Source organism: Phascolarctos cinereus, unplaced genomic scaffold (assembly GCF_003287225.1).
Source record: "Phascolarctos cinereus isolate Bilbo 61053 unplaced genomic scaffold, phaCin_HiC Scaffold_5;HRSCAF=322, whole genome shotgun sequence".
Taxonomy (NCBI): domain Eukaryota; kingdom Metazoa; phylum Chordata; class Mammalia; order Diprotodontia; family Phascolarctidae; genus Phascolarctos; species Phascolarctos cinereus.
The window spans coordinates 233,461,834-233,489,420 of NW_027555958.1; the positions used below are offsets into that span (position 1 = coordinate 233,461,834).

At 40.0% G+C, this 27,587-nt stretch overlaps 1 protein-coding gene across 1 annotated transcript; it reads left to right on the forward strand.

Annotated features, from left to right (window-relative positions):
* Nucleotides 1–7,696: 7,696 nt before the first annotated feature.
* On the forward strand, nucleotides 7,697–26,989 carry LOC110217278 (uncharacterized). Its single transcript, XM_020999579.2, has 6 exons — nucleotides 7,697–8,009; nucleotides 8,267–8,611; nucleotides 10,267–10,333; nucleotides 15,477–15,595; nucleotides 18,166–18,221; nucleotides 26,071–26,989. Exons 1-6 carry the CDS (start codon nucleotides 7,922–7,924, stop codon nucleotides 26,218–26,220), a joined length of 825 nt encoding a protein of 274 aa, XP_020855238.1. The 5' UTR covers nucleotides 7,697–7,921; the 3' UTR covers nucleotides 26,221–26,989.
* Nucleotides 26,990–27,587: the final 598 nt, after the last annotated feature.

Sequence of the window (27,587 nt, forward strand, 5' to 3'; positions counted from 1 at the left end):
CACAATCCATTCCTCCCTCCTCAACTCCGTTATTTCTAGGCCCAGAGTTCTGTCCTTCCCAAATGCCTGTACAGCATATATGTACTGTTAGATCAGTTCTGTGGGCTGTCCCTCCAACTTCGTACCCCAGGATCATCCATTTTTATTTGGAAGGGATTTTGGAGATGACCTATTTAAATCCCCTCACTTTAAAGATTGAGAAAGTGAGGGCCAGAAGAACCAACTTGCCCATTATCCCAGAGGTAAGGTCAGAGAGGGAATCTTATCCTAAGTCCTCTAACTCCAGAACAGGAATTCTCTCTCTCTCTCTCTCTCTCTCTCTCTCTCTCTCTCTCTCTCTCTCTCTCTCTCTCTCTCTCTCTCTCTCTCTTTCTCTCTTTTTTTTGCAAAGGGGGTTGCCCTGTGGATAGTACAGCCAAATTCCCAAATTGATTATGGATCTCATTTAGGAGAATGCTATGGTTCAGAGATTTATGACAATGGTCTGTTACTCCTCTTCATGCACACGCCCTATCCAAAGTTTCTTAAATTTATTTAAATTCTTTTGCTTATTTAATTTATCACTCTGCATTTTATTCTCTCTCTGTCTCTCTCTACTTGTTTGTTTATTGAATTATTTATTTCATCTGATTCTCCACTTCAAACCTGGACTAGCCTATGACACCCAGACCACCTCTCTACCTTGACCCTGCTCAGTATCTTCCCAGTTCTCCTGGACCCCTGCTTTTCAGCTCACTTTTATATTATATCAAATATGACAGGATAAAACATCCTCAACTCTGTATGATCTTAGGTAAGAGTCACAGTTTATCAAAACAATTCCATGTCATAGCCAGACTCAGGAATAGCCAGGTAGTAAACATTCCTTTTCAAAGGAACACAATGGGGAAACCAAGCCAAGAAGATCCCACCTTAGGCTGTTTACTAAGGTTGTCCTCTCAGCTTTTTCCTAGATGTAGTCCTCCACCTGTGACAGTCCAGGATCACGTTCCCTCTGAGTAGCTTGTGGCACTTCCCTCAATGGTGGATTACAGAATCATCAGACAACTACACCTGAATTAAAAATTCAAACCTCAAAATAAAATCAATTACAATCCAAAGACATGAGTTTCACTGATCACAGCTTAGGGCTAGATACAATTATTTTTAATCTCATGGAGTTGCAGTAAGCAATAAAAATTTATCAGGACTCACATACATAAGAGATTTCACTTAACATTTTTTTTTCTTCTTAAGTTTAAATTTATCCTGTGTAAAGACAAATTGTTAGAAATCATTTCTGTATTATACTTCAGTTTGCAAATTCTCAGCAAGCCAAGTTCATTGTTTAGGAAGTCCATAACCCAAACAAGCTCTTTTCCCAGGACTGATGACCTTGTCCACACAGATAATTTCTAGAACCTGGTAAGTTTATAAAGTAAGGGGAATTAACAGGTACCCCAAAGAAAGGGCTGATCTTGCCTTCCAATCCACCCCATGATATCCTTCCTCCGGACTGATGTAAACCACATACTTTCTGGGTGGCAAGTTGCCAAGTTTCAGTCTTAATTTTTTTTTTTGCCCTGACTGAATTTTCTTCATATCCTTCTATGGTTAGCAACTAGTCAGGATCTTTTGGGGTTCTCTTATAGAATCATGCTTTCTGCGCTGGTATCTACCAAAGCATACATGGTTTGTTTATTTTTAACACCCCAGTATATGGTATCTGGCACATGGGTCCTCTGGTCATCACCTATACCCCTACATCGGAGGCAACCTTGGCCATCTTCTTAAAAAGGGAGGGGAGTCAGGTGTATCTACCCCATCTACCCTTACAGATGCTGTGGGCTGTGCTCTTTGACACCACCACCCCTTCCCCAAGGTGGAATAGACTAGCCCTGAGGACTGCTCTGAATGGGCAGAACCAATCCAGATAAGGCTTTCATTTGATCCCTTCCTTTCCACATACAGTAATCAATTACCAATTTGGAGCTTTAACATTAAAACAATAACCCCAAATAACTTAGTTAACCATCTTATAATTTTCATAAGTAATAGTCAAATTGATTTAGCTATAACTTCCTCTCAACTATAGGCAAAAGTGGAAATACCCAGTTTTCTAAATGGCAGCTAAAAAACATTATAAGACAGGGTTAATTGGGCTGATAAAATAGCATCCATTGTCTTTTTATTTCTTTCATTTCATACTCCAATAACATCCAAGTTATGAAAAGTTGCTTGACATAACAGATACAAAAGTTTATCAATTTGAAACAGTATTATATATTTGAAACTTGGAACAAACCCATTACCAGTCAGGTGACTCCAATTCTGTTGAACACATTTTCGAATTACCTTAAAAATCAGGCACCTCATCACCATTGTCATTGTATACTGGCACATCTGATTAATGAACTAATAACAATAATTAACATTTGTAGTGTCTGCCTTCTGCCAGGCATTACATTAGGCACTTTACATTCATGTGAAATAAACTGGGGTAAATAGATGTGAGGTAATTTGTTTAAGATCACCCAGTTAACAAATTTCAGATGTATATTTTCCCTATTTATCTTAGTGCCAAATAGTATAATAAATTTTGACTTATCTTAAATATCAAATTAGGAGACATGTATTTCACTCAAAATGAGACCGAAATGAATTCAATTACTTGGATTTATGTTCCAAATGGTATTACACAGAATCTGGGTTATGGTTTTAATACTGACTGTAATATTATATTTTACACAAATGCCATTTATTCCAAACATTTTATATTATGGAATCCACTATTTCCAGCCAATCCACTGCCAAAGATTCTAAAAGTGGCAGTGTGATATTAAGATTTAATCTACCCCAATTATCACACTTAACAGCATGTTTTAATTTAGTTCAAATCTGGATTCCACAAGCCTGGAAGGAACCTATGGCTCTCTATAATCAGTGAAGCAACCTTCTTCTCTTACATCTGAGGGGAAAAGGTTCCTCCCTTCCTTTTTTCTTGTTTGTCCTATACCCTAGAACCTGGCCACAGTTCAGGGATGTAGAGGGAGAGAAAGAAAACTTTTTTTGGGGGGAGGGGGGAGGCAATTGGGGTTAAGTGACTTGCCCAGGGTCACACAGCTAGTAAGTGTCAAGTGTCTAGTCTGATGTGAAAGAAATCTTTTTACCAAAAACTTTTTCTTTCCAAAAGTTTCTAAACTGTCTACTCCCAAACCTTCTGTTCACACTGTTAATGCAAACAGATTATGTTTTGCTTTCTATCCATGCTCCTCTCATTCCTACGTGCTTAAACTTTCTTAACTTTCCTTCTATCTACTTATCCCTCTGGTGGATTTTGATTAAAGCCCTTTTACATCTGCATGTGCCTTATTTCTTTCCTATTCTGATCCTTCTCTTACCTCCCTCTATTTGCCTTTACCTATCATAACCTAAATAATGTAAAACTATTCTCTTTCTCTTTCTCTCTCTCTCCCTCCCTATCTCCCTCATCTGCTTTCCAGCTATGACAAGAAAGCTCATTAATCTTTCCAGTGTTTTCTCTAGCTACAGCCTTTAGAGGTTTTTCTGGATGGCTGCATTTTAAAACTTACAAGGTAACAGATTCAGATGTTTATAACACAGAGACACAGACACAGAGCAAATTAACATGACAAATATGAACAGAGTGCACAGACAATGACAGGGGGAAAGGGGGAAGTCTGAAAGCTCAGAGAGGCTTGTTAGAAATTCCCATCATGAGTCAGAAGCAAAACACTTTTGAGGAGGGACAGGGTGAAAGGAGAGAGAAAATAGAATGAGGGGGATAGGATAGAGGAAAATACAGTTATCAATAGTAACTGTGAAAAAAAATTTTGAATCAAGTTTCTCTGATAAGGCCTCATTTCTCAAACAGGTAGAGAACTGAGTCAAATTTATAAAAATAAGAGCCATTTCCCAATTGATAAATGATTAAAAAAATTATGTTTTCAGATGAAGTAATCAAAGCTATCTATAGCCATATGAAAAAAAAATACTCTAACTCACTATTTGTTGGAGAAATGCACATTGAAACAACTCTGAGGTGTTACTGCATACCTATTAGATTGGCTAGTAGGACAGGAAAGGTAAGTGACAAATGTTGGAGGGGATGTGGGAAAAATGAGACATTAATGCATTATTGATGAAGTTGTGAACTGATTCAACTGTTCTGTAGAGCATTTTGGAACTATGACTAAAGGGTTATAAAACTATGCATACCCTTTGACCAAGCAATACCACTACGAGGTCTGTATCCCAAAAAAGAAAAAAAAAAGGAAAAGGACGTATATGTAGAAAAAATTTTATAGCAGCCCTTTTCTGGAGGCAAAGAATTAGAAACTGATGGCATCCCCATCAATTGGGAAATGGCTGAACAAGTTGTGGTATGTGATTGTGATAGAATACTATCGTAACTATAAGAAATGATGAGCTCTCAGAAAAACCTGGAAAGATTTGCATGGGCTGAGGCAAAGTGAAATGCACTGTGTATAAAGTAACAGCAATATTGTAAGATTATTGGTTGTGAATGAATTAGCTATTCTCAGAGGCACAGTGATCCAAGACAACTCTGAAAGACCTATGAAGAAAAGTGCTATCCGTCTCCAGAGAAAGAATTGATGCTGTCTGAATATAGACTGAAACATACTTTTTTTAAACTTTCTTTATGGGTCTTGAGTTTTGTTTTGTTTTGTTTTGGGTTTTTTTGTCTAAGTTTTCCTTCACAACATGACTATTATGGAAATGTTTTGCATGACTAGCCACGTATAACCTATATTGAATTGCTTACCTTCTCAATGAGGGGTTGTGGTGATGGAGGAAGGGAGATAATTTGGAACTCAAATTTTAAAAGTGAATGTTAAAAATTGTTTTTATGTGTAACTGTGGAAAAATAAAATACTAAAAAAAACCCTCTACATCACAAATAGGCTATTATTACTCTGAGGAAGGGGAATTCTCCTCACAAAAGAGTGTTATAGTTAAGGGACCCAGAAACAGGCTACTTTTCTTAGTCCTCTAGATTATATTGAGGCCAGGCAACATTGCAAAATAATTTAAGGTGTCTTTTTTTAAGTTTCTGAAGACTGAGTTTCTTCCAATTTTGTAAAGGACAGCTTAATGGCGAGTCCCATAGTGTGGAAATGGACTGCCCTATTGTGCTGTAAGTCCAGTATAACTCAACTTCCCTTCAAGCCACCCACCTCCACATGGCATGCATCAGCAGGAATATGTGCATGTAATAACTTGTTTACAGTATGATACTACATTGCTTCATCAAAATTTCAGTGCAGGAAAAAAGCCACAAATTTATAATAAATTATTAAATTTAAGATGGATTGCTTCATATTTGATAACTTTATATGGAGTTTTAGATGTGGTCAGTATGCATGGTCCATGGTGATGAGATGAATGATTTTCAATGTAAGGTTATTTGAAAACTCATTCAATTGAATTGAGGTCACCTGATTAGCAATGAGGTTGTTTCAAGTTTCAAATACATAATATTGTTTATGGTATTTTTATGTCTTTAAATTTTCTTATATTGTGAAATTTGGTAAACAGTTGTATCAAATGTTGTTAGAAAAGCAACTTCTCTTATGATCTGGATGTTGTTAGATTAAGAATTGTACTATTAAAAATAAGTTTTAAAAAGTGGGTTAGAAAACTGTTATTTTATCAGCCCTGCTTGCTGACCACATGCTGTAATATTCTGAAGTATTGTAACTTAAGAACTTATAAACTTTCAAGTTATGCCTATATTTAAGAGAAAGTTTCACCTAAAATTATTTGGCTATCATTTATGGAAATTATGAGATGGTTAATTATGTTATTTGGAGTTACTGTGATGATGTTCACTTGCTGAGGTTATATATATCTTGAACCAACTTAATCATAACACTCTGTATGATTAAAGATTTATTTTCCTTTAAGGGGAGAGTATAAAATGTGTGTGTGTGTGTGTGTGTGTGTGTGTGTGTGTGTGTGTGTGTATGTGTGTGTGTGTGTTCATTTGGAGGTTTATAGCAATTGGCCAGTGATGTTTTTCTAGGGGATTAAGTAAACTATCACATCTTCACTATCTATGCAGGATTCCAGAATGTAATTATTTTCTTGATTTCTAGTGATATAATATTTATAACAGATTGAATTCATACTCTAGGAGAAGACAAAAAGGGGGGTGGAGCCAAGATGGCAGAGTAAGAGCAGTGACTTGCTTGAGCTCTCCCCCAACCCCTCCAAATACCTATAAAAAAATGGCTCTAAACAAATTCCAAAGCAGCAGAACCCACAAAAAGACAAAGTGAAATAAATTTCCAGCCCACGACAACCTGGATGGTTGATCTGAAAGGTATATCCCACTGGGCTGGGAGAGGAGTGCAGTTCAGTGTAGGCAGGCAGGCCACAGTGAACCTGGAGCAGGCCTCAGAGGACTGAATCGCAAGCAGCTGTGGCAGTTTCCAAACTTCTCAACCCAGAAACAGCAAAGACAACTTAGAAGGTTAGTGGGAAAAGTCTGTTTCTGTGGTGAGAGAGAAGTGCGGGGTCCCAGCCCCATTCCCTGAGCTAAATGACCATATCCTAGTGTTAGAAATAGGCTTGACACCAAAAATTTAGTATCCAAGAAAATTTATTATAAAGAAAGTCCAGGGGATTTAGACATTTCTGGCCAGAAGCGGGCTCCACCCCTCTTCATGAGGGGTGGGCCCTGAGTGCAAGGGAAAGTGTGCTTTTATGCAGTTGAATTCGGCACGAAGCCTCCCAGGCTGGGATTGGTCCAACCCTTCCCAGGTTACACCTTTCCTTACATGTTTCCCCTTGATACGCTCAAGTATGTTCCCCCTCCCTTGGTCATACGTCCCATGAATCGTTAATGAGGCTCTAATTTTATGTGGGGTGTGTCAGATAATAGTAATGAAGTTCATTCAGCAGGCGCACTAACATTTTTCAAGTGTCCTCAGGTTGACCCTAACTGGTCTGAGCTGGCTCGACCCCTATTTTGATTTTGGGGTCTTCTTGGAACAATCCACTTACTTCCTATTGGTCAAGCCCAGCCCACCTACAGTGTACCACCTCCTGGGCCTTTGTTCTTTAAATCTCTGCATTATTCTACCTGTGGAAACTTAAGCCCTTCTAACTCTAACACTGGTTTAAACATTTTTCCTTGGAAAAAAATGTACTCCTTCTAACAGAGTAATTGCTTACCTACCTCTTCCCCCGTGTTAGGGCTGCTTGCAGCTAATGTTGGGGCAATACCGGCCAAATCATATGCACAGTACAAGTGTACTGACTCACCTGACTGGGCCCACGAAGATTTATTCTGTGCCTTCACACACAACTCTAAGCAAGTGCTCTGTAGGGCCATAAAAATACTGTCTACACCAATAAAGAAGTACAGGAAAAACAAAACCCAAACATTTGTAACTTAGTTTAAAAAACAAAATACCTTGTAAAAGTTTTCTTCCAGGGGCAGCTAGGCGGCACAGTGGATAGAGCACCGGCCCTGGATTCAGGAGGACCTGAGTTCAAATCCAGTCTCAGACCAGACACTTGACACTTACTGGCTGTGTGACCCTGGGCAAGTTACTTAACCCCATTACCTAATCAAATTTAAAAAAAAGTTTTCTGCTTGTTGTTTTCAGCCTGGATTTCCATTTGCTGAAAAAGCTATATTTTCTAAGGGAACTCTTGGGCAACCTCAGACTCAGAGATTTCACAAATGTAGTGTCCTCAGCAGAAGCTCTTCCTCCCCGCTTAGAACTCTGCATTTCTGCTCCCTCTACTTCCCCTATATCTCCCATAAGGATTCGCTTTCTCTGTTCCCTTAGTTCTTCTTCTCAGAGACTCAGAAGTAGCAACAGAAGAGTCAGCGTCCTGCCCCTCCTACTGCCTACCCAGGTTCCAGACTGAGGAGGCATGAGGTGAGATGTTCTTACCCCCTAAATGCCTGAAGAAGTCCAGAATGGCCAGAGAAGCCCCACTGCTGCTGTTCCTGACGTTACTGGGAATCTCAGGTGAGGAGGAAAGGCGTAGAGGAGGAAGAGGGAATGAAAGAGAAGGGAGTGAGATCAGGGAACTGTGCAGCCAGGACAGGGGGCAGAGAGGAAGGCTCTCTGGGGAGCCTGGACTGCTTCTTTGGGGCATAATCTGGGGGAAAGAGGCTCCCTGAAGAGACTAGGTCCTCTCTTACCCTAGTTTCCTCCAGTCAGACCAGGGAAAGAGTTTTGAGCTGTCACCCGAACTCCTGACGACTTGAAGCTGTGTTCTGCAGGCTTCCAGGAAACAAAAAATTTGGACCACAAGTACTTAAGAGAAGGGCAGACGTTGAATGTCAGCTGCTCATACCCTCTCGAGGACCAAGAGAAGTCTTGGAAAGTTTGGTGTAAACTACAAGAGAATAAAAAGGATTGTAACAGATTAGTGGTCATAAAAAAATTCTGGGTTTTCACCAAAGAAGGTAAATTCTCCCTTCAATTCATTGATAAGTCTAAGTCTGGCCACATCATCATCATAATGTCAGGACTCAGGGAAAAGGACTCAGGACATTACTGGTGCATGACCATCAAGAAAGGCAATGCCACTATCCTCAAGAGAATCCACCTGGTAGTATCTCCAGGTAAGACCATTTCAACTCAACCTCAATGAATTCAGAAAAAATTTATTAATCACTTTCTAAAAGCAAGGTCCTTGGGATTCCCAGATAGGATGGTTTTCTAGTCCTTTATTCTGCTCCCCTCTACCCTACACCCCTCCACTTTCCCCTGCTCTCTACACTCTGAGATTAGGAAGAATGAGGCTACCTGTTGTGTGGGACAGCTATCCTTATTTCCAATAAATTCAGAGGCTTCTCCAGGTAGAAGGCAGAAAGGAATTTTTATTATGATCTCGTGAGAAAGGATGACCCGCACTGAAAAACCTCAGTGTCAGGGCGCCCTGAACATAGATACAGCAGGTTTTTATAAGGCCCTCCCCAACAGTTCATCTCCCCACCCCCCCAAGCCTTGAAGGTAAATCTTCCCGGAGATAGTGACAAACAAACAGATGTGGTTATCTTAAAATGCTCGAATTCTACAAATCCCTGCAAAATTCCTGTTCCCACCCCACCCAGGGTCCCCTGGAGACACAATACAACCATTTGTTCACACAGTTGGGCAAAAGGCCTGTATTTTGAGTTTAGATTTTATGAGGGGTTTTCACCACATTCCATTCACTGTCCTGGAGGTGAGTCACCTCCTTGTTTCTCTGAAAAAAAAAATCTCTGTAGGGCTCACTGGGGTCCAGGGACACACACACACATACACACACATGTTGCATTCATGCAATGGCAAGCACGGCTTAGCAAATCTGTGATAGCTCTTGCATTTGTTAGCTCAAAGGGAGAAAAATTAGTTTTTTAAACACAAAAGGGTAAATAAACTTTTTAAGAAGCAAGGATGAATTCCTCCCAAATCCCAGAGAAACATTAGGTTCCAAGAAGAATGTACTTGCCCTATTAGAAGAGAGAAGAACAGAGAAAGGGGAAATAAAGCTGACTGGGATCAGTCTTCAACCTGAATGGAGTTTATCCATGAAGGATCTGCCCTATGCAGATTATGCATGCTTCATCCACATTGTCTCGGCTCTGCAGTTTTGATCACTGAAGATTTCCCCTCTGTTCCACATAACAGCAGGTCCTTCATGGTGTCAGTTTTAACGGCTCCAGGTCCAAAAAGGATAAGCTAGTGAGTCAAGGTTATCCCTTCTGCCAGCGCCAAGATCAGGACTCTTTAGGTTGAAGAAGAGGAAGCTAGCAAAGTTTTGCTCAAAACTTTCTCTCTTTCTCTCTCTCTCTGCACACGTACACGCACACGCACACACACACACACACACACACACACACACACACACACACAAACTTGCTTCATTCTACCCTCTAGACCCTCCCTCTTGGAAGCAGTGAGGTCACAGCTGGAACTGCAGGAGATACCACTTGTCTTCATGTCATCAGATCCAGCCACCTGCTCAGGACAGGGAGAGCACCCCCAATGATATATTTAACCAAGCCCATCTGGGATGGCAGAGCATCATGACAAAAAGAACAAAATAATAAAATACTAGAAAATACACAAGGAATGATATAGGATACAATATAATATGAAACACAGTGCTTTGCTACAGTGCATAGTATTTCATAACAGAACTATATATCAATAGCTCCTGGGAAAGGACAGATGGAAGGCAGGGAGGCAACTTTCTCTCCCACATGTTTCTCTCACTGTCTTCTTTTTGTAGCCCAGAACACCAACAAAGAGATTCAGATTACTTCAGAGGTCCCTTCCACCACTCCAGCCACCTGCAGGTACAACTACTTCCCTGTGACCCATAATCCCCCTACCCAGCATTCCCTGTATTCCTTGAGGTTACTTATCCATGTGTTTCCCTAAGTTAAATTTATCTAAATTCTAATTTCACCGGCCTGTGCTCAGTCTCATTGATCACCTCTCTTCTCCATGGGAAGAAAGGAGAGCCAGGAAGCCCAAGGTAAGTCTGGAGAACATGTCCTTAATATTTCCCCCATTTAAGTTTCCTGTGACCTGAATTCATATTCTTTCCATGCCAGTCTACTGTTCCGGCCACAGTCCAGTGTGCTTGATGTGATGTGGAAAGCTCCTCTCCCTCTTTTCCCTCTGCTCCATCCTCAGTCATCTGCTTATCACACCTGTCTAATCTTGAGATAGTACAGACAAACGAGGTCAGCCGTGTGAGGGGCTGATCACTAGTTAGTAATTAAAAGCAAAGGAGATTCCCTCTCAGCCAAGCAGAGGAGCCGCTACCCCAGACTTCCTGCCTGCCTACCTGCACCCAAGAGCTTTCCTCTATTCCTGATTTAAAGGAACCAAGCCCAGCAAAATGGTGTAGCATAGAAAGTACAGGGTAGGGCAAGATTTCTGTCCTCTCACTCCAGTTAACAGCATGAGAGATTAGGGAAGTGCCTAGAAAGGATAGAAGATGACAGCTGCTTCTTTCCTGGATAGGTACTGCAATAATAACAGTTAGCATTTACATAGTACTCTAAGGTTTACAAAGCACTTTACATACATTTTTTCATTTGATCCTCATAACAACCCTAAGATCTAGGTGCTATTATTATCCTCATTTTACAGTTGAGTAAACTGAGCAGACAAAGGTTGAGTGAGCTGCCCAGAGTCACACAGCTGTAATGTGTCTAAGATTATATTTGAACTCAGGTCTTCCAGGATCCAGGCCCAGTGATCTATCCATTAAGCCACCAGAGATTATCTAATCCAACCTTTTCATTTTAAAGATGATGAAAATAAGACCCAGGGAGGAAAAAGTGAACTACCCAAAGTTCTACTCCCTTCCTTTAAGAGTTATTAATAGACTAGAACTAAATCCCAGGTCTCCTATCTCCTTGTCCAAGGTTTTCTTAGCATATTATATTGTGTAAGCACGTGCTCTGAGGTCTTCTGTAAAGCCTGCATGCCTTTAAAACATTTTACGTTGGGATCTGTCATGGTGCTTGAAATTCTAACTCAAGGGTCATTGCCTTGGGCAACAAAGCAGGAGAGAAAAGTCTCCCCATTAAATTCAGGCTTTGGCTTAAGACAGGGCTTTAGAAGGACTCCATGAACATATGCTCGTTTTCTTCAGGGGCAATATTCATACCTGTTATCATTTAGTAAGTTTTAATTAAGTGCCTAGTATGCCAGTCACTGTCCTAGATACTAAAGATAGAAAAGCAAAAAAGAGAAACAATTCCTACTTTCTAGAAACTGCTCAGTCACAGGAGACAACATCTATATGGTATATATATACACATACATACACACACACACACACACGCACATATATATACATACACACATATACATATATATATATGCATGCACATATATACACACACACACACAGACACACTATATATGCATGTATGCATATACTTATTTGGGCATACACAGAACAAATATAAAATAAATGCTAGGTAATGAAATACAAAGTAATTAGGGAGAGTGGGGACTAACAGTTGTGGAAGTGACACTTGATCTACTTTTTAAAGGTTGTGAGGGATGTTGTTAGGCAGAGGTAAAGAGGGAGTGCACTTCATCCATAAGAGATGGAATGTCCAAGTAACAATCAGAGAAATAAATGATACTTTGGCTGCATGGTATAGTGTGGAAAGGGAAGTAATACACAGTGAGATTGGAAAGGTAGATTGAGACCGGATTGTAAAAGACTTTAAAAATCAAATAAATGAATGTATATTTTATCTTTGAAGCAACAGGGAATTACTAGAGTTTATTGAATAGAGGAATGACAGTCAAATCTATACTTAAGAAAATTCATTTGGACAACAATGTGGAAGATGGACTGGAGTAAGCAGAACCATGAGGCAGGGAAATTGATTAGGAGGTTATTGCAGTAGGAGACAGCTGGGTGGTGCAGTGGATAGAACACTGGGCCTGAAGTCAGAGAGACTCATCTTTATGAGTTCAAATCCAGCCTCAGATACTGCCTAGCTGTGTGACTCTGGGGAAGTCACCTACCCTTTTTTGCCTCAGTTTCCTTATGTGTAAAATGAGTCAGAGAAAGAAATGGTGAACCACTCCAGTATCTTTGCCAAGAAAATCCCAAATGGGGTCATGAAGAGTCAGACATGACTGAAAAATGACTTAACAAAATGCAAGTGTAATGAGGACCTGAACTAAAGTTGTAGCTATGGGAAAAGAAAGAGGGATAAGTTGGAAGAGCTGTTGTGGAGGATAATGCCAACATCATAACCCTGAGAGACAAGAAGAATGGTGGTGCCCTTGAAGGAAACAGAAATGTGTATATATCATCTCCCCTGTTAGGATGCAAGCTCTATAAGGACAGGAACTGGTTTTGCTTTTTCTTTGTATCTCTAGCTCTTAGCAGTGACACATAGTAAATGCTTAACAAATGCTTTTTGAATAATTGAAGTTTGGTAAAAGGGTATGTTTGTGGGTGTGGGGAAAGAAGGGAGATAATGAGTTCTCTTTTGAACTGCTTGAGTTTAAAATGTTTCCAGTTTGGCCAACTTGCAATGTTCATTAGACGATGATTCAAGCCTAGTGCTCAGGAGAGAAACAGGCTGAAAATATAGATCTGTGACTTGCTTGCATAGAGATGATATTTAAATCTGTGGCAGTTGATATACTAACAAAGAAGGAAAGAAGGTCCAGAAGAGACCCTTGGGGTATACCCATAGTTAAGGGGCATGATACGGATAATAAGTCAGCATAGGAGTCTGAAGAGAAATAGACAGAAGGTAGAAGGAGAATTGGGAGAGAGTAGTTTTACAAAAACCCAGAAAGGAGAGAATATTTAGGAGGGGGAGATGGTTAATGGAGTTAAATGTAACACACAGGTCAGAAAGTATGAGACCTTTGAAAACACCATTAGATCTGGTGGTTAAAAGATCATTGAGGACTTTAGAGAGACCAGTTTTAGGAAATGACACTTCGGATGAAGTTGGAAGCCAGTTTGTAAAGGCATGAGAGAAAAAGAGAAGTTGAGACAACAGGTGTGGATAGCTTTCTCTAGGAATTTGACAGAGAAAGAAAGAGACATAGGATAATAGATTGAAGGGATGATCAATTCTAAAGAAGGATTTTTTTTTAATGAGGGAGATGAGCAAATTAGAAGGCAGCAGAAAAGTAACTGATAGGAAGAGATTGAAGGTCAGAGAGAGAGAAGGAATGATTAAAGGAACAATGAAGAAAACAAGAAAGGACAGATTAAGGGCATATGTAGAGAGGCTGTGCTCGGGAAGGACCACTTGATCAAAAATTGGAAGAGGAAAGCCTAGAAGATGATGTCAAGGAGCTTTGAGAAGAAGAGAAGGTGAGTGAAGGCAACATTTGAAGAAGGCCTTAATTTTTTTTATTAAAGGAAGAGGCTAAAGCCTCAGCTGAGAATGAAGGGGAGGAGCCACCATAGGAGGACTGAGGAGAGAAGAGAAGATTTGGAATAGCTACTGTAGGGAGTCAAATAGGAAATTAATTAGGGAGAAATGAAAATATTCTCTTGCATCCATAAGGTACCAGTTAAGATTAAATAAGATAAAGACAGCTCAGTTTTTGTGACTTCTTCCAGTTACTTTAATCAGCATGTGAGTAGGAGTGTAAGAGGTAAATGGTGGGAGTAAACTGGTGTTGGGATAGGGAAAGAATTAAACCATGAGAGGCAAAGGATTCATGAGTAGAAGATGATGTGGCATCAACCCAGGTCAGCTGGTTTGAGATTCTGGAAAAAGAGAAGTGATATCAGAGTGGGGGAATGTTAGATACTTATTTTTCTTTTTTTGGTTAGTTTTTATGGATGTAGAATTCTTGTGGGTAATGAGACCCAGGACATGATCATTATAATGCATGGTTGAAGTGGATTGGAGGAATAAGTCATGGGCTTTGAGTAGACTAGGAACTAGGAAGTTAGAGTGTGTGAGAAAGCATAAACATGAATGTTGAAATCTAGTATAAAGGGTAGGAGTTGGGGAAGAAAGGAACACAATAAACCAAATACTGAACTCCTTGAGAAAAGACAAAGAATGACTTGGGGCTGGTAGACAACAGCCACTGTGATCAATATTGGGTGAAAAATTTTAATCAAGTAAACTTCAAAGGAGGGGAATTTACTGAGTAATGGTGGCAAAAAAAAAAAGAAAAAGAAAGAGAGAAAGAATCCGGAAGTGGCTGTGGGTAGCTAGGGTGTGTTCTGACTTCCTCCCCAGGACCAGTGTGATTGGGTGGAGGGTGAGAAGAGCTGATATGGAAGAAAGTATAGCAGGTGCTGGAGAGGGTGGCCTTGAGTGCAGTATTATCTGGGGAGGCCCTGTCCAGAATGAAAGTTTATTCATTATGGAATAGGAATTCCAAAGGCACAGTGGAAAGGGAGATCACAGTTGGAGTGGAAAGGGAAGGGTTGAAGAAGAAAGAATGAGAAAAGAGGAGGTAGGAATCAAAACCATCTACTTCTAGGCAGGCAGCAATTTAAAAAGATAGAAAAAGGTAGAGTTTGCAAGGCGTAAAGTGAGCAGATGGTGACAGGGGAATAAGAATACTTAGTCTCTGGAGTTTTATGATGGAGACCTTCCTAAAATATCTCTAAACCTATGACCTAATGACAGGATAGGTAAGTTTTGGTGAGAGGAGAATACTGGTTTGGAATAAGAGACACTGCTTTGAACTATGAGCTAAGCACTGAAATAGAAAACTCTTGGCAGCTAAGGGCAAATGGAAGGAAGAATTTGAGATCACTGGAGACCAATGGAAAGAAAAATCACAAAAAGGTGGTAGGAGACTTTTAAAGCCAAAGTCCACCTATTCTCAACACATCAGACACTGAATAATTTGATTTCCCATAGTTTAGATCTCTCTCTCTCTCTCTCTCTCTCTCTCTCTCTCTCTCTCTCTCTCTCTCTCTTTCTCTCTCCTTCATAACTGACATACCTCTCTTTCCACAAGTTTCTTAGAAAAGGAGAAATTCATCATTTTGGGTGTGGTCCTGACCTTCCTGCTCCTATTAGGGGTCCTTATTACGGGAATTGTATACATCAAGAAACTCCACCAGAAAGCCAAGAAAGGTAAGAGAGAAAAAATTCTCACCTCCCTCTCACTTTCTGCCTCTCACTGCCCTCATGCTCCACACCCTCACATCTTTCTAGCATTTCAGTCCCAGGGGCTGGGGAAAGATGACCAGGATGGGCTCTGTAGAGCCTCTGGGCCATCCCTGTGCTGATCCCTTTATATTTCTCTCATTCTACTTTGTTATGGTTAAAGTTTGGCTATCCTCTTGGTAGACTGTGAGCTTCCTGGGGCCCAAGGACTGCATCTCATTCATCACTGTAACCCCCTCAGGGCTTGATAACACAGGCCTTTTACACATATGTTCATAAACATGGCAGCTAGGTGGCACAATGGATAGGGCTCCAGGCCTGGAGTGAGGAAGACTCCTCTTCCTTAATTCAAATCAGGGCTCAGACACTTATTAGCTGTTTGACCTTGGGTAGGTCACCTGTTTGTCTCAGTTTCCTCCTCTGTAAAATGAGCCGGAGAAAGAAATGACAAACTACTCCAGTATCATTGACCAAAAAAAAAAAACAAAGAACAAAAAAAAAATGGGGTCATGAAGAGTTGGACATGATTGAAATGACTGAATGGCAACAGCAAAAGTTCATAAGAATACCTTAAATGAATACACAGACCTTTCAAATCCGAAAGGTTTCTTTTTTAATTCACTGAGTACGTCACACATATTTGCATAGATGTATGAAATCCTCCTCTCCCCCACTTTCTCCAGGCCACTGCCCACAGCTCAAATAAATTCAACTCATTTAATTCAATTTAATTCCACAAACATCTGCTAAGTGCCTTCTGTGTGCACTGTGATTGGCACTGGAGCACATGAAAAGATATAATACAGACTCCATTTTCAGGGAACTTACGATATAATGGGGGAAAGACATGAGCCTGAATAACTATCATACAAGCTCCTTACAGATAGGGATTGTTTCTTTTCGCTTGTATCTTCAGTGTCTGGTACATAGTAGGTGCTTAATAAATGGTTCTTAATTATATTTGCTTGCATATTGTCTCCCCTATTAAATTGTAAGTTCCCTGAGGTCAGGGACTGTCCTTTGCCTCTTGTTTGTATTCCTGGTACTTAGTAAGCATTTAATAAATATTGATTGATTGATTAGTTCATTTTCAGTTGATACAAGGAAAAGTGATATGAGGGCAAACGACTGGTTTATTCACAAGGAGCTGAGGAAATTAAAAAGGAGGACTCTCCCTTTCACCTGGTTTTGGAGAGGAGGAAAGTTGGAGAGGGGAGAGATGGAAAGCTTCATAGAAGAGGTATCACTTGTTTTGGGCCTTGAAAGAAGGGAGAGACTACAACAGATAGAAATGGGCCTGGGCCTGGGCCTGGGGAGTGCTATTGCAGGCAGAGGTAAGAGAATAAGTAAAGGCATTCAGACAGAAGAAGGCAGAATGAAAAAGGAAAGAAAAGTCCAGGTTGTTTGAAACATAAAATAAATGAAAAAGGGTATTAGGCAATGAGGCTAAAAAGGTAGATCAGAGTCAGATGATGCAGAGCCTTAAATGCCAGGTCTACATAACCTGTTGACAATAGAGATCCATGGAGGCTTTCAAGTGATAATATTATAATTAAAATTAATTAAATTTACCTTAACTTATTAAAAGTAGGTTAAGGTTAATTTAATTTTAATTATAATATTATCATATTATATATTCTATATTTATGTGTATTTATACAGTACATAATATTATATGTTGTAGTAATATATAATATTATATAATATATTTAAAATATATAACTTATTTGTTGTTCAGTCAGGTCCTACTCTTCATAACCCCATTTGGGGTTTTCTTGGCAAAGATACTAGAGTGGTTTGCCATTTCCTTCTCCAGATGAGGAAACTGAGTAAAGTGACTTACCCAGGATCACACAGGTAATAAGTATCTGAGGTCAGATTTGAACTAAGAAGGATGAGTCTTCCCAACTCTAGGCCCAGCACTCTATCCACTGTACCACTTAGCTGTCCTAGATAACCTATTACTTTCCCCATCTGGGTCCTCTTCACTCCTTCTGTTCCTACCCATTTCAGGAATGAAACACAGGAATGTGAAGTTTTGAATGGATTGGAGGCAATAGTGAAAAGCAAAAGAAAGGGTAGAAGGAAGGAAATAGCATTTATTAAGCACCTATGTGCCAAACACTGTGCTAACATCTTTAAAAAATATTTCATTTAATCCTTACAACAACCCTAAGAGATAGCTGCTATTATTATCCCTGTTTTCTAAGTGAGGAACTTGAGGCAGATAGATGTCCAGGGTCACAAAGCCAATAAGCATCTGAGGGCAGATTTGAGCTCAGGTCTTCCTGACTCTAGGTCTGGTGCTCTATCCACTGCACCACATACCATAGAAAGCATCAATCAATCAATAAACATTTATTAACCAGTGATGAGGTGCCAGGTGCTATGTTAAATGTGGCCCACTGTCTGTGGTATACAGCCTCAAGATAAGGGTGGAGACAATCAGACCTAGGCAAACAGAAGGATAGAAGGGTTAGAACATCTCTCAACTTCCCCATAAAGAGTTGGGCCGCTAATGGTGTATGTTTTGGCAGGCGATGATTTCCATCAAATGAGCAATGACTTTGAGAACAAGAGGCAGAAATCTAGGGTAAGTAAATCTAATCATTTTTTAAACATGCCCATCTAAAAAGGGCTTCCTCCCTTTCACCTGTGTTATCTCATCTGACCCAGCTTGGAGCCCTGTACTGTGGACAGGATGGGGCTTATGCCCACTTCTCAGAGTAGATTCTAGGATCTTAGAATTTAGAGGTAAAAGGGAACAGAGAGATTTGCTTAGTTCAACCCGTTCATTTTAGAAGGGAAGAATTTTTTTAAAACTTTAATAACATTTTATTTTTTATTCCCAATTACATATAAAAACAATTTTTAACATTCATTTTAACATTCTAAGTTCTCTCCCTCCCTCACCCCTTCCTGTGATAATAAGCAATTTTTATAAAGGTTGTACATGTGCAATCATGCAAAATATATTTCTATATTAGTCATGTTGTGAAAGAAAACACAGGCCAAGAAATAAAAAGCCACCAAAAAAAATTAAGTGAAAAATAGTATCTGCATTCAGACTCCATCAGTTCTTTCTCTGGAGGTAGATGGCGTTTTTCATCATGGGTCTTTTGGGATTGTCTTGGCTCATTGTATTGCTGAGAATAGCTAAGTCATTCACAGTTGATCATTCTTACAATATTGTTGTTACTATGTATCATGTTCTCCTGATTCTGCTCACTTCAGTTTGCCTCAGTTCATGTAAGTTTTCCAGGTTTTTCTGAAATCATCTTGCTCATGCAATAGCACAATAGTGTTCCATTACAATCATATACCACAACTTGTTAAGCCATTCCCTGATATCCCCTCAATTTCCAATTCTTTGCCACCACAAGAAGAGCTGCTATAAATATGTTTTTTACATATCGGTCTTCCCCCCCATCTTTTAAAACTCTCTTTGGGATACAGACCTAGTAGTGGTGCTGCTGGATCAAAGGATAAGGAAGAATCTAAGGTTCAGAGGTGAACAGAACTGACTAAAGTCACACAAAAAGTTAACTGCAGAATGAAAACTTCTGTCCATATTTCCTGATTCCCAGTATTGCACTCTTTTGCCTACAGCACCCTCTGTCCAGAGCTAAAAACAAAAAATTTATTTACCAAAAAGTCATCTTCCTCATTCTTTAATCTTTGAGTAAGGTGAATCTTCTCCCTTCCTGGTCCCAAGGACCCAGTTAGAGATAGACTTGCCATCTAAAGGAAGTAGATCCATTTTAATTTTTTTTTTTTGGTGAAGCAGTTGGGGTTAAGTGACTTGCCTAGAGTCACACAGCTAGTAAGTGTTATGTGTCTGATGCCTCATTTGAACTCAGGTCCTCCTGACTCCAGAGCCACTGCACCAACTAGCTGCCCCAGATCTGTCATTTTTTTAAAAAAATTATCTAAAAGATTTTTCAAAATAGTATAAGGTGGTGTTTATGTCACCAGTCATAAAGCTTGTGTTTGAAGTGAGAAACTTCATTTGCAGTATTTATGCATTTATTACCTTATACACAGAGCCATAATGAAGCGCAAGAATGTGCAAGAAAAAGTTGGAAAGTGTCATTAGTGAGTAAAGGAAGGATATAGAAGACAACTCCTAGGAAGAAGCAAAGGGCAAATACGGCGGGGGCTGAAAGTTTCAGGGACCAGAGTGGGTATGGGGGTGAGGAAGGAGTGATGTAGAAGATGGTTTCCTCTAGTTGGATACAATCCAATTGGGCAAGAGGATAATCACTTAGAATGTCAGAGAAGGGGAAAGTAGCAGGTGGAGGTGCAGTGGTCCATTGAAAAAGGGACAGATGGGGCAGAGCCAAGATGGCAGAGTGAAAGCAGTGATTTGCTTCACCTCTCCTCTAAACCTCTCCAAATACCTATAAAAAATGGCTCTAAACAAATTCTAAAGCAGCAGAACCCATGAAAAGACAGAGTGAAACAAATTTCCATCCCAAGACAACCTGGATGGTTGATGTGAAAGGTATATCTTGCTGGGTGGGGAGAGAAGTGCAGCTTGGCATGGGCGCAGTGAACCTGGAGCAGGCCTCAGAGGACTGAATCACAGGCAGCTGTGGTGGTTTCCAGACCTCTCAACCCACAAACGCCAAAGACAACTTAGAAGGTCAGTGAGAAAAGTCTGTTTCTGTTGTGAGACAGAATCTATGTCTCAACCCCAGTTTCAGAGCATGGCCCCAAGGCGGTGGCTGCCCCCTGAGCTTCTGGCTCACAGACTGAGGGGGAATTGAGTGGCTGATCAGAGGGAGGTTGCAAGGATCTCTTTGCCAATGCTGATGCAGGAATCTCTTACTTTGCCTGTGCTTGGATCTGGGTCACAGTTCTGAGGGGCAGTCCTGGGGTGAGAAGGAGTGCTAGCATGGTGGAGTTTGTAGTGGTGGTAAAGAAGAAATCCTCCTCACAGTTCCAAGACAGAAAAGAGTGCTTGTGGTCACTCACAGACCAGAGCACAGGCCAGAAAAGGAGTAAACACCTCACCCCTTATCATACCACCTTGGAAAAATTGAAAATTTACAGGTCTCTAGAAGTATCTCTGAAAACAGCTGCACAAAACCCCAAAGTTTGGGACAGCACATTCTCCACATTAGAAGCAGACCTCTAACTTAATAAAGAGTTAATAACTCAAGCAATTGACTGGGATCATGACCAAACCTCCCAAGAAATGTCAGACCATGGAATCTTTTTTTGGTAACAAAGAAGATCAAAACATACAACCAGAAGAAGATAGCAAAGTCAAAGCTCCTACATCCAAAGCCTCCAAGGAAAATATGAATCAGTCCCAGGCCATGGAAGAGCTCAAAAAAGGATTTTGAGAAGCAAGTAAGAGAAGTAGGGGAAAAACTGGGAAGAGAAATAAGAGTGATGCAAGAAAATCACGAAAAACAAGTCAACAGCTTGCTAAAGGAGACCCAAAAAGAATACTAAAGAAAATAACACCTCAAAAAATAGCCTAACCCAAATGGCAAAAGAGGTCCAAAAAGCCAATGAAGAGAAAAATGCCCTAAAAGACAAAATTGGACAAATGGAAAAGAAAGTCCAAAAGCTTACTGAAGAAAATACTTCCTTAAAAATTAGAATAGAGCATTTGGAAGCTAGTGACTTTATGAGAAATCAAGACAATGTAAAACAAATCCAAAAGAATGAAAAATTAGAAAACAATGTGAAATATCTCATTTGAAAAATGACTGACCTGGAAAATAGATTCAGGAGAGAGAACTTAAAAATTATTGGACTATCTGAAAGCCATGATTAAAAAGAAGAGTCTAGACATCATCTTTAAAGAAATTATCAAGGAAAACTGCCCTGATATTTTAGAACCAGAGGGCAAAATAGAAATTGAAAGAATCCACTGATCTCCTCCTGAAAGAGATCCCCAAAGGAAAACTCCTAAGAATATTGTAGCCAAATTCCAGAGTTTCCAGGTCAAGAAGAAAATATTACAAGCAGCCAGAAAGAAACTGTTCAAGTATTGTGGAAACACAATCAGGATAACACAAGATTTAGCAGCTTCTACATTAAGGGACTACGGGGCATGGAATATAATATTCCAGAGGGCAAAGGAGATAGGATTACAACCAAGAATCACCTACTGAGCAAAACTGAGTATAATCCTTTAGGGGAAAAATGGACATTCAGTGAAAAAGAGGACTTTCAAGCATTCTTGATGAAAAGACCAGAGCTGAATAGAAAATTTGACTTTCAAATACAAGATTCAAGTGAAACATGGAAGAGGTAAACAGGAAAGAGAAATCATAAGAGACTTATTAAGGTTGAACTGTTTATATTCCTGCATGGAAAAAATACATTTATAACTCATGAGACCTTTGTCAGTATTAGGGTAGTTGGAGGGAAAAAATTATATGTATGGATAGACAGACAGACAGACAGACAGACAGACAGACAGACAGACAGATAGATAGATAGATAGATAGATAGATAGATAGATAGATAGATAGATAGATAGATAGATAGATAGAGGGCATAGGGTAAGTTGAAGATGAAGGGGTCATATCTGGAGAATAAAATTAAGGGTGAGAGAGGATTATACTGGGGGAAGGAGAAAGGGAGAGGTAGAACAGGGTAAATTTTCTCACAAAAAAAAACAGAAAAGAAAAGGCTCATACAGTGGAGGGGAAACAGGGGAAGGTGAGAGGGAATGAGTGAATCTTATTCTCATTGGATTTGGCTTAAGGAGGGAATAACATACACACTCAATTGGTCTGTCTTACCCTACAGGAAAATAGGGGGAGAAGGGGACAAGAGAGCAGGGGAGTGATAGAGAGGAGGGCAGATTGGGAAAGGGGGTAATCAGAAGCAAACACCTCTGAGGAGGGACAGGGTCAAAAGAAAGGATAGAATAAATGGGGCAGTGGGATAGGATTAAGGGAAATAGAGTTTATTTTTCACAACATGTCTACTATGGAAGTGTATTGCATAACTGCACATGTATAACCTATATTAAGTTGCTTGCCTTTTCAATGAGGGTGGGTGAGGAGGGAGAAAGGGTAGAAAATTTGGGACCCAAACTTTTAAAAACACATGGTTAAAAAAAATGTTTTCACATGCAACCGGAAATAAGAAATACAGGAAATGGGGTACAGAAATCTATCCTGTCCTACAGGAAAGTAGAAGGGGAAGGGGATAAGAGAAGGGGGGAAAAGATAGAAGGGAGGGCAGATTAGGAGAAGGGGTATTCAGAATGCATGCCATCTTGGGGTGGGGGAAGGGGCAAGATGGGGTGAAAATTTGGAACTCAAAATCTTGTGGAAGTAAATGTTGAAAACTAAGAATAAATAAACTTTACAAAAAGAAAAAAGAAAAGAAAAAGGGGCAGATGCTCATAGCAGAAGGTGGGGCCCCAGGAGAGGGGCTGGATCCTCATGGTGTAGTTGCATGGACATAGAAGAACTATTGGTTGAACTTTACAGACAACCTCTGGGAAGAGAAGTATTAGATAGAGGAAGGCATAGGGGCAAAAATGAGTGGAGATCAGCTTTGAGGCAGGAAAGTGGGTGTTGCTAGATGCATAGCCCACAGAAATACCTAAAAAATACTGGAATAAAGGAAGGGAAAGTGTTGTGTCCATGCCCCCTTGGAAGGTGGGCACCCAAGGAAAAGGCCTTAGTTATCCATACTATCAAAGCTCTAGAGATGGAAGATACTTTGAAGGTCATCTAGTCTAACCTCTTCATATTATAGATGGGAAACTGAGGCTCAGTTAAGTGGCCTGTCCAAGGTCACACAGGCAGAGCTGAGATATGAACTCAGGTTTCTGTGACTCCAAAATCAGTGCTCCAAATACTAATATTCTTTCCTCAGTACTATTCTATTTAAATATATTTTAAATTTGTTTTATGGGTCTCCTACAGGTAACTAGGTGGTATGGTGGCTCCAAGAAACTGTAGCATGCACAGCAGCCACACCCTGATAAAACCATCTCAGCAGATGGACTAAACCAGGTTGAAAGTAACCAAGGGGTCTCAAACCTGTCAGGGAGTTAGGGGGATGTCTGTCTTAAGCATGTGAAGACATCCCCATCAGAATGGTAGGATGAGAACAATTTGTTCTAAAGGCAGCTGAAGCAGGCACTGTGGAGCACTTAGAGTTTGGTCAGACATGGAAGATGCCAAGGTCATCCACTCCATCCAGGCCATTGCCAGTCATCTTGACTTTGTCTTGTCACTGGAATTTGATGACTCTGGAAGAGAGAGTGAGGCTGACCATTTTGCTCTACTCTGTCTCACTTAAATCTAATTCATAAGCAAGTCAATATATCTGTGATGTCCTTGGTCCATTTATAAAGGAAGGACAGACAACAACAGATGGTGTGATGAAGAGATCACAGGACTTGTAGTTAGGAAAACTTGAGTTTGAATCTTGCCTCAGGCACTAGCTAAGGCACTTGACCTCCATAAATGCATTTCCTTATCTGTAAACAGCACCTATATCACCAGTTGTTGTGAGAATTAACCAAGATAAAACATGTGAGGTGCTCTGCAAACCTTAAAGCATTATATAAATATTTGCTGTGCTGGTTGTGGTTGTGGTTGTTGTCATTGAGTCACTACATCATGTCCCATTCTTCTTGACCCCATTTTGGATTTTCTTGGCAAAGATACTAAAGTGGATTGCCATTTCCTTCTCCAGCTCATTTTACAGATGAGGAAACTGAATCAAGCAGCATTAAGTAACTTGCCCATGGTCACACATCTAGTAAGGGTCTGAGGCTGGATTTGAACTCAGGAAGTTGAATTTTCCTGACTTCAGACCCAGCACTGCACCACCTACCTGCCCCCCCCATAAATATTAGTGCTATTATTATTAATTATTATTATCCACAACCAAAAAACTAATCACCTAGTAGATAATTTGTTGGTCAGGAGTCTCTGAAGACTTAAACTGGTACTTGGGTAAGAGACATGGTTTGTTTTCAGACCCATGCTCAAGGTCTTCCTAAATTGGTAGAAGTGATCAGAGCTTGGTCTCCACTGGCATAGCCCGAGAAGGCCCAGGGTTACTTCCACACCACTAGGAGGCATCAGAGGAAGATTTTTGTGAAGGCTGAGTCCACTGCAAGATTGAGGCAATAGCTACTCTAGAGTTCTCCTTTATTCTAAGAGCTTTTCGGGAATGTGATGGTGCTCTCCTCATGGAAAGTATGAGGATGTGCATTGGACCCTTGTTGAGAGGATAACGAACACTTCCTAATTGGGTGCTAGAGATTAGGCATCTCTCCAAGACAATTGGCTTACTAAGACTTTGAGGCACTCCCTCTCCTCTGATCTATAAACATGAACTGACAGACCTGATCAAAACTTTTGAGGCTGCTTGATAGACCAGTGGGGGACTACTTTGCTGTGTAGTGATCTGTCTTCTGAACAGGAGAAGGATGTACATGGCAGCTAAAAAATTCATTTTGGATACCTTAATATAGGGATCCCTTGATTTGAGCTCACTAGTGTTATTCTAAATTCATCAGATATTAAGCTGTGGCCTATTACAAGTGAAAATGAATAAGTTATAGTAACAGAACTTTATAAATATTATCTCATTTGATCCTCACAGCAATCCTAGGAAGTAGATGTTGTTATTATCCCCATTTTTACAGATAGAGGTTAAGTGACTTACCCAGAGTCACACAGCTAATAAATATCTGAAGCTACCTTTGAACTCAGGTCTTCCTGACTCCAATTCAGGGCTCCATCCACTGTACCATCTAGCTACCACATAGCTTATGAAGTCTCCTTCCAGATCCAGAGCTATAACCCCACAGTCAAATCATGTGCTCATTCGAGAAACTAGTCACCTTTCAATATTCTGCTAATTACCAAGTACCAGGAACTCTAAGGAAACAAGCCACTGACTAGGAGTCCAGATACTCCCAGCATCTACCCACAGATGATTGACTATCCCTATCTATAGCTTCTAGATAGAGATCTGGAAGCAGCTTTGCCATTAACTCCACTTGTGACCTTAGCAAGTAACTTCTCTTCTTTTGAGTTCAGTTTCCTCAATTCTTAAGTGAGAATGTTGCTGTAGCTCAGTAGTTCTTAGCCTTTTTGTATCATATGGACCCCTTTGGAAATCTGGGGAAGCCAATGGACCCCTTCTCAGAATAACGTTTGTTGCTTACCTTTCTAATTAAAGAAATGCTTAATTTCAGTGAGAGTTTAGTGAAAATAAAGATTTTTGTCCAATTCAGGGGGTCCCTAAACTTCTGCTTTAGGTGATCTCTAACATAATGTCTCTACATGAATCCATAACATTCCTGGTGATGCCTTCTAGGCGTGTTGTCCTTTGCCACTGCACCATTTCAAAGCCTCATAATATGAGCACCAAAGCTGACACTGGCAAATCCTCCATCCTCAATCTCTAATTTATAGTTGATATTCTCCTTCTACTAGGGTGGAACCCAGGAGATGGAGGATGAAGAAGATCCTAGAGACATCCATTATGCCTCAGTGACCTTCATCAGCCCCAGGGAACCGATGTGCACAAACACACAGAAGGCATCCAGCTCAAAGACTCTGCAAACCCCCTTTGAGTCTGTGTAATTGCCAGCATCACAAGGACTGAATATCAGCATGCCAAATCAACAGCCATATATGAGCCAGTGGGCAGGGAGAGTTAGTCATCTGTAGGTGCTTAATAAATGCATGTTGATTCCTTATAGAAATATGTTTTGCATGATTCACATGTATAATTGATATTATACTGCTTGCCTTCTCAATGGGTAGGGGAGGGACTAGAGAGAAGGAGAAAATTTAGAACTCAAAAAATTTTTTAAATGAATGTTAAAAATAAATAATCAATTTATTTTTTAAAAATAAAGTAAGCCCAAATAAAAAAAACCATGTTGATTAATTAATTGATCAGAAATATAGTGGGGATCTCCTTTGTTGTGAGCCCTGTACCCAGGTCTGCTTCTTTGGGAGCAAGGAATTTGTAGGGGGTGGAGGAAGACTGTGAAAAGTTAACAGTTGGCAATTCAGTCTTCATCTCACATTTTCATTGGAGAGATGAAAACAAGAGAACATTTAAGAATAATTACAAAAACAATATATTAATGAGCTTATTTCTCCCAGTCCATGTATATGGTGTACCTCTTACTGCAGCTGGGTTCTCACTGCTGCTCAGCAATCCTGCTCTCCTCAAACCACCCTCTCTTCTCTAACTGAAGGGTTCTTGGTCGGCAGGTCTAGCCTTAACATCATGATTACACCTCTTGCTTCTTTGGATCCACTGCTGCGTAGTAAATATTCAGATTAAAATGTAATTATGAAATATTTAGCAAAATAAATAAAAATATAATAGAACAAATAATGTTAATGTGGTTTTTTAAAGCGGCTATGTGTTCATGGGGATCTTTTATGTACAGTTTAACAGCCTCTGTTTCTATTTGAGTTTAACACCACTGTTTTATCCTATTTACCCCAGTGATTCTTCTAAATTTTCTCTTCTTTCTTCAAACCTCCCACAGCATTTTCTTTCCCTACTAAAAAAAAATTGAGGCTATTCCTTGTGAGCACCCTCTTCTCCCTTTCTGTCAGTCAATCAGTCAATAAATCAACAAACATCTGTGAAGTGAACACTACATAACAAATGTAGAGACATCTCCACTCCAGATGTTCACTTGGACTATTTGTGCCTGACCCGCAGCTGAGCCTGCCCAAGCTCATATTGGTCTGATCAGCCACAGTTGGACACACTATACCTTGACCCCGACATAGTGATGTCATTTCAGTTTCCTTTGAGAACAAAAACAACCACCAGCCAGCTATGCTCCAGTCATTGTACTGATTGCTGGTCATACAAATACAATATATGAAATGATTCCTACTCACAAGGAGTTGACACTCTAATTAAGGGAGACCAGAGGACATATATAATTATTTACAGAATAAATATGAAGAGAATAATG

Bases quoted from the DNA above. Each gene is read 5' to 3' on its own strand.
- LOC110217278 (XM_020999579.2), top strand. From the start codon at position 7,922: ATGTTCTTACCCCCTAAATGCCTGAAGAAGTCCAGAATGGCCAGAGAA. The intron at 8,612-10,266 runs GTAAGACCATTT...TTCTTTTTGTAG, and splicing joins CCACCTGGTAGTATCTCCAG to CCCAGAACACCAACAAAGAG. The intron at 10,334-15,476 runs GTACAACTACTT...TCTTTCCACAAG, and splicing joins ACCACTCCAGCCACCTGCAG to TTTCTTAGAAAAGGAGAAAT.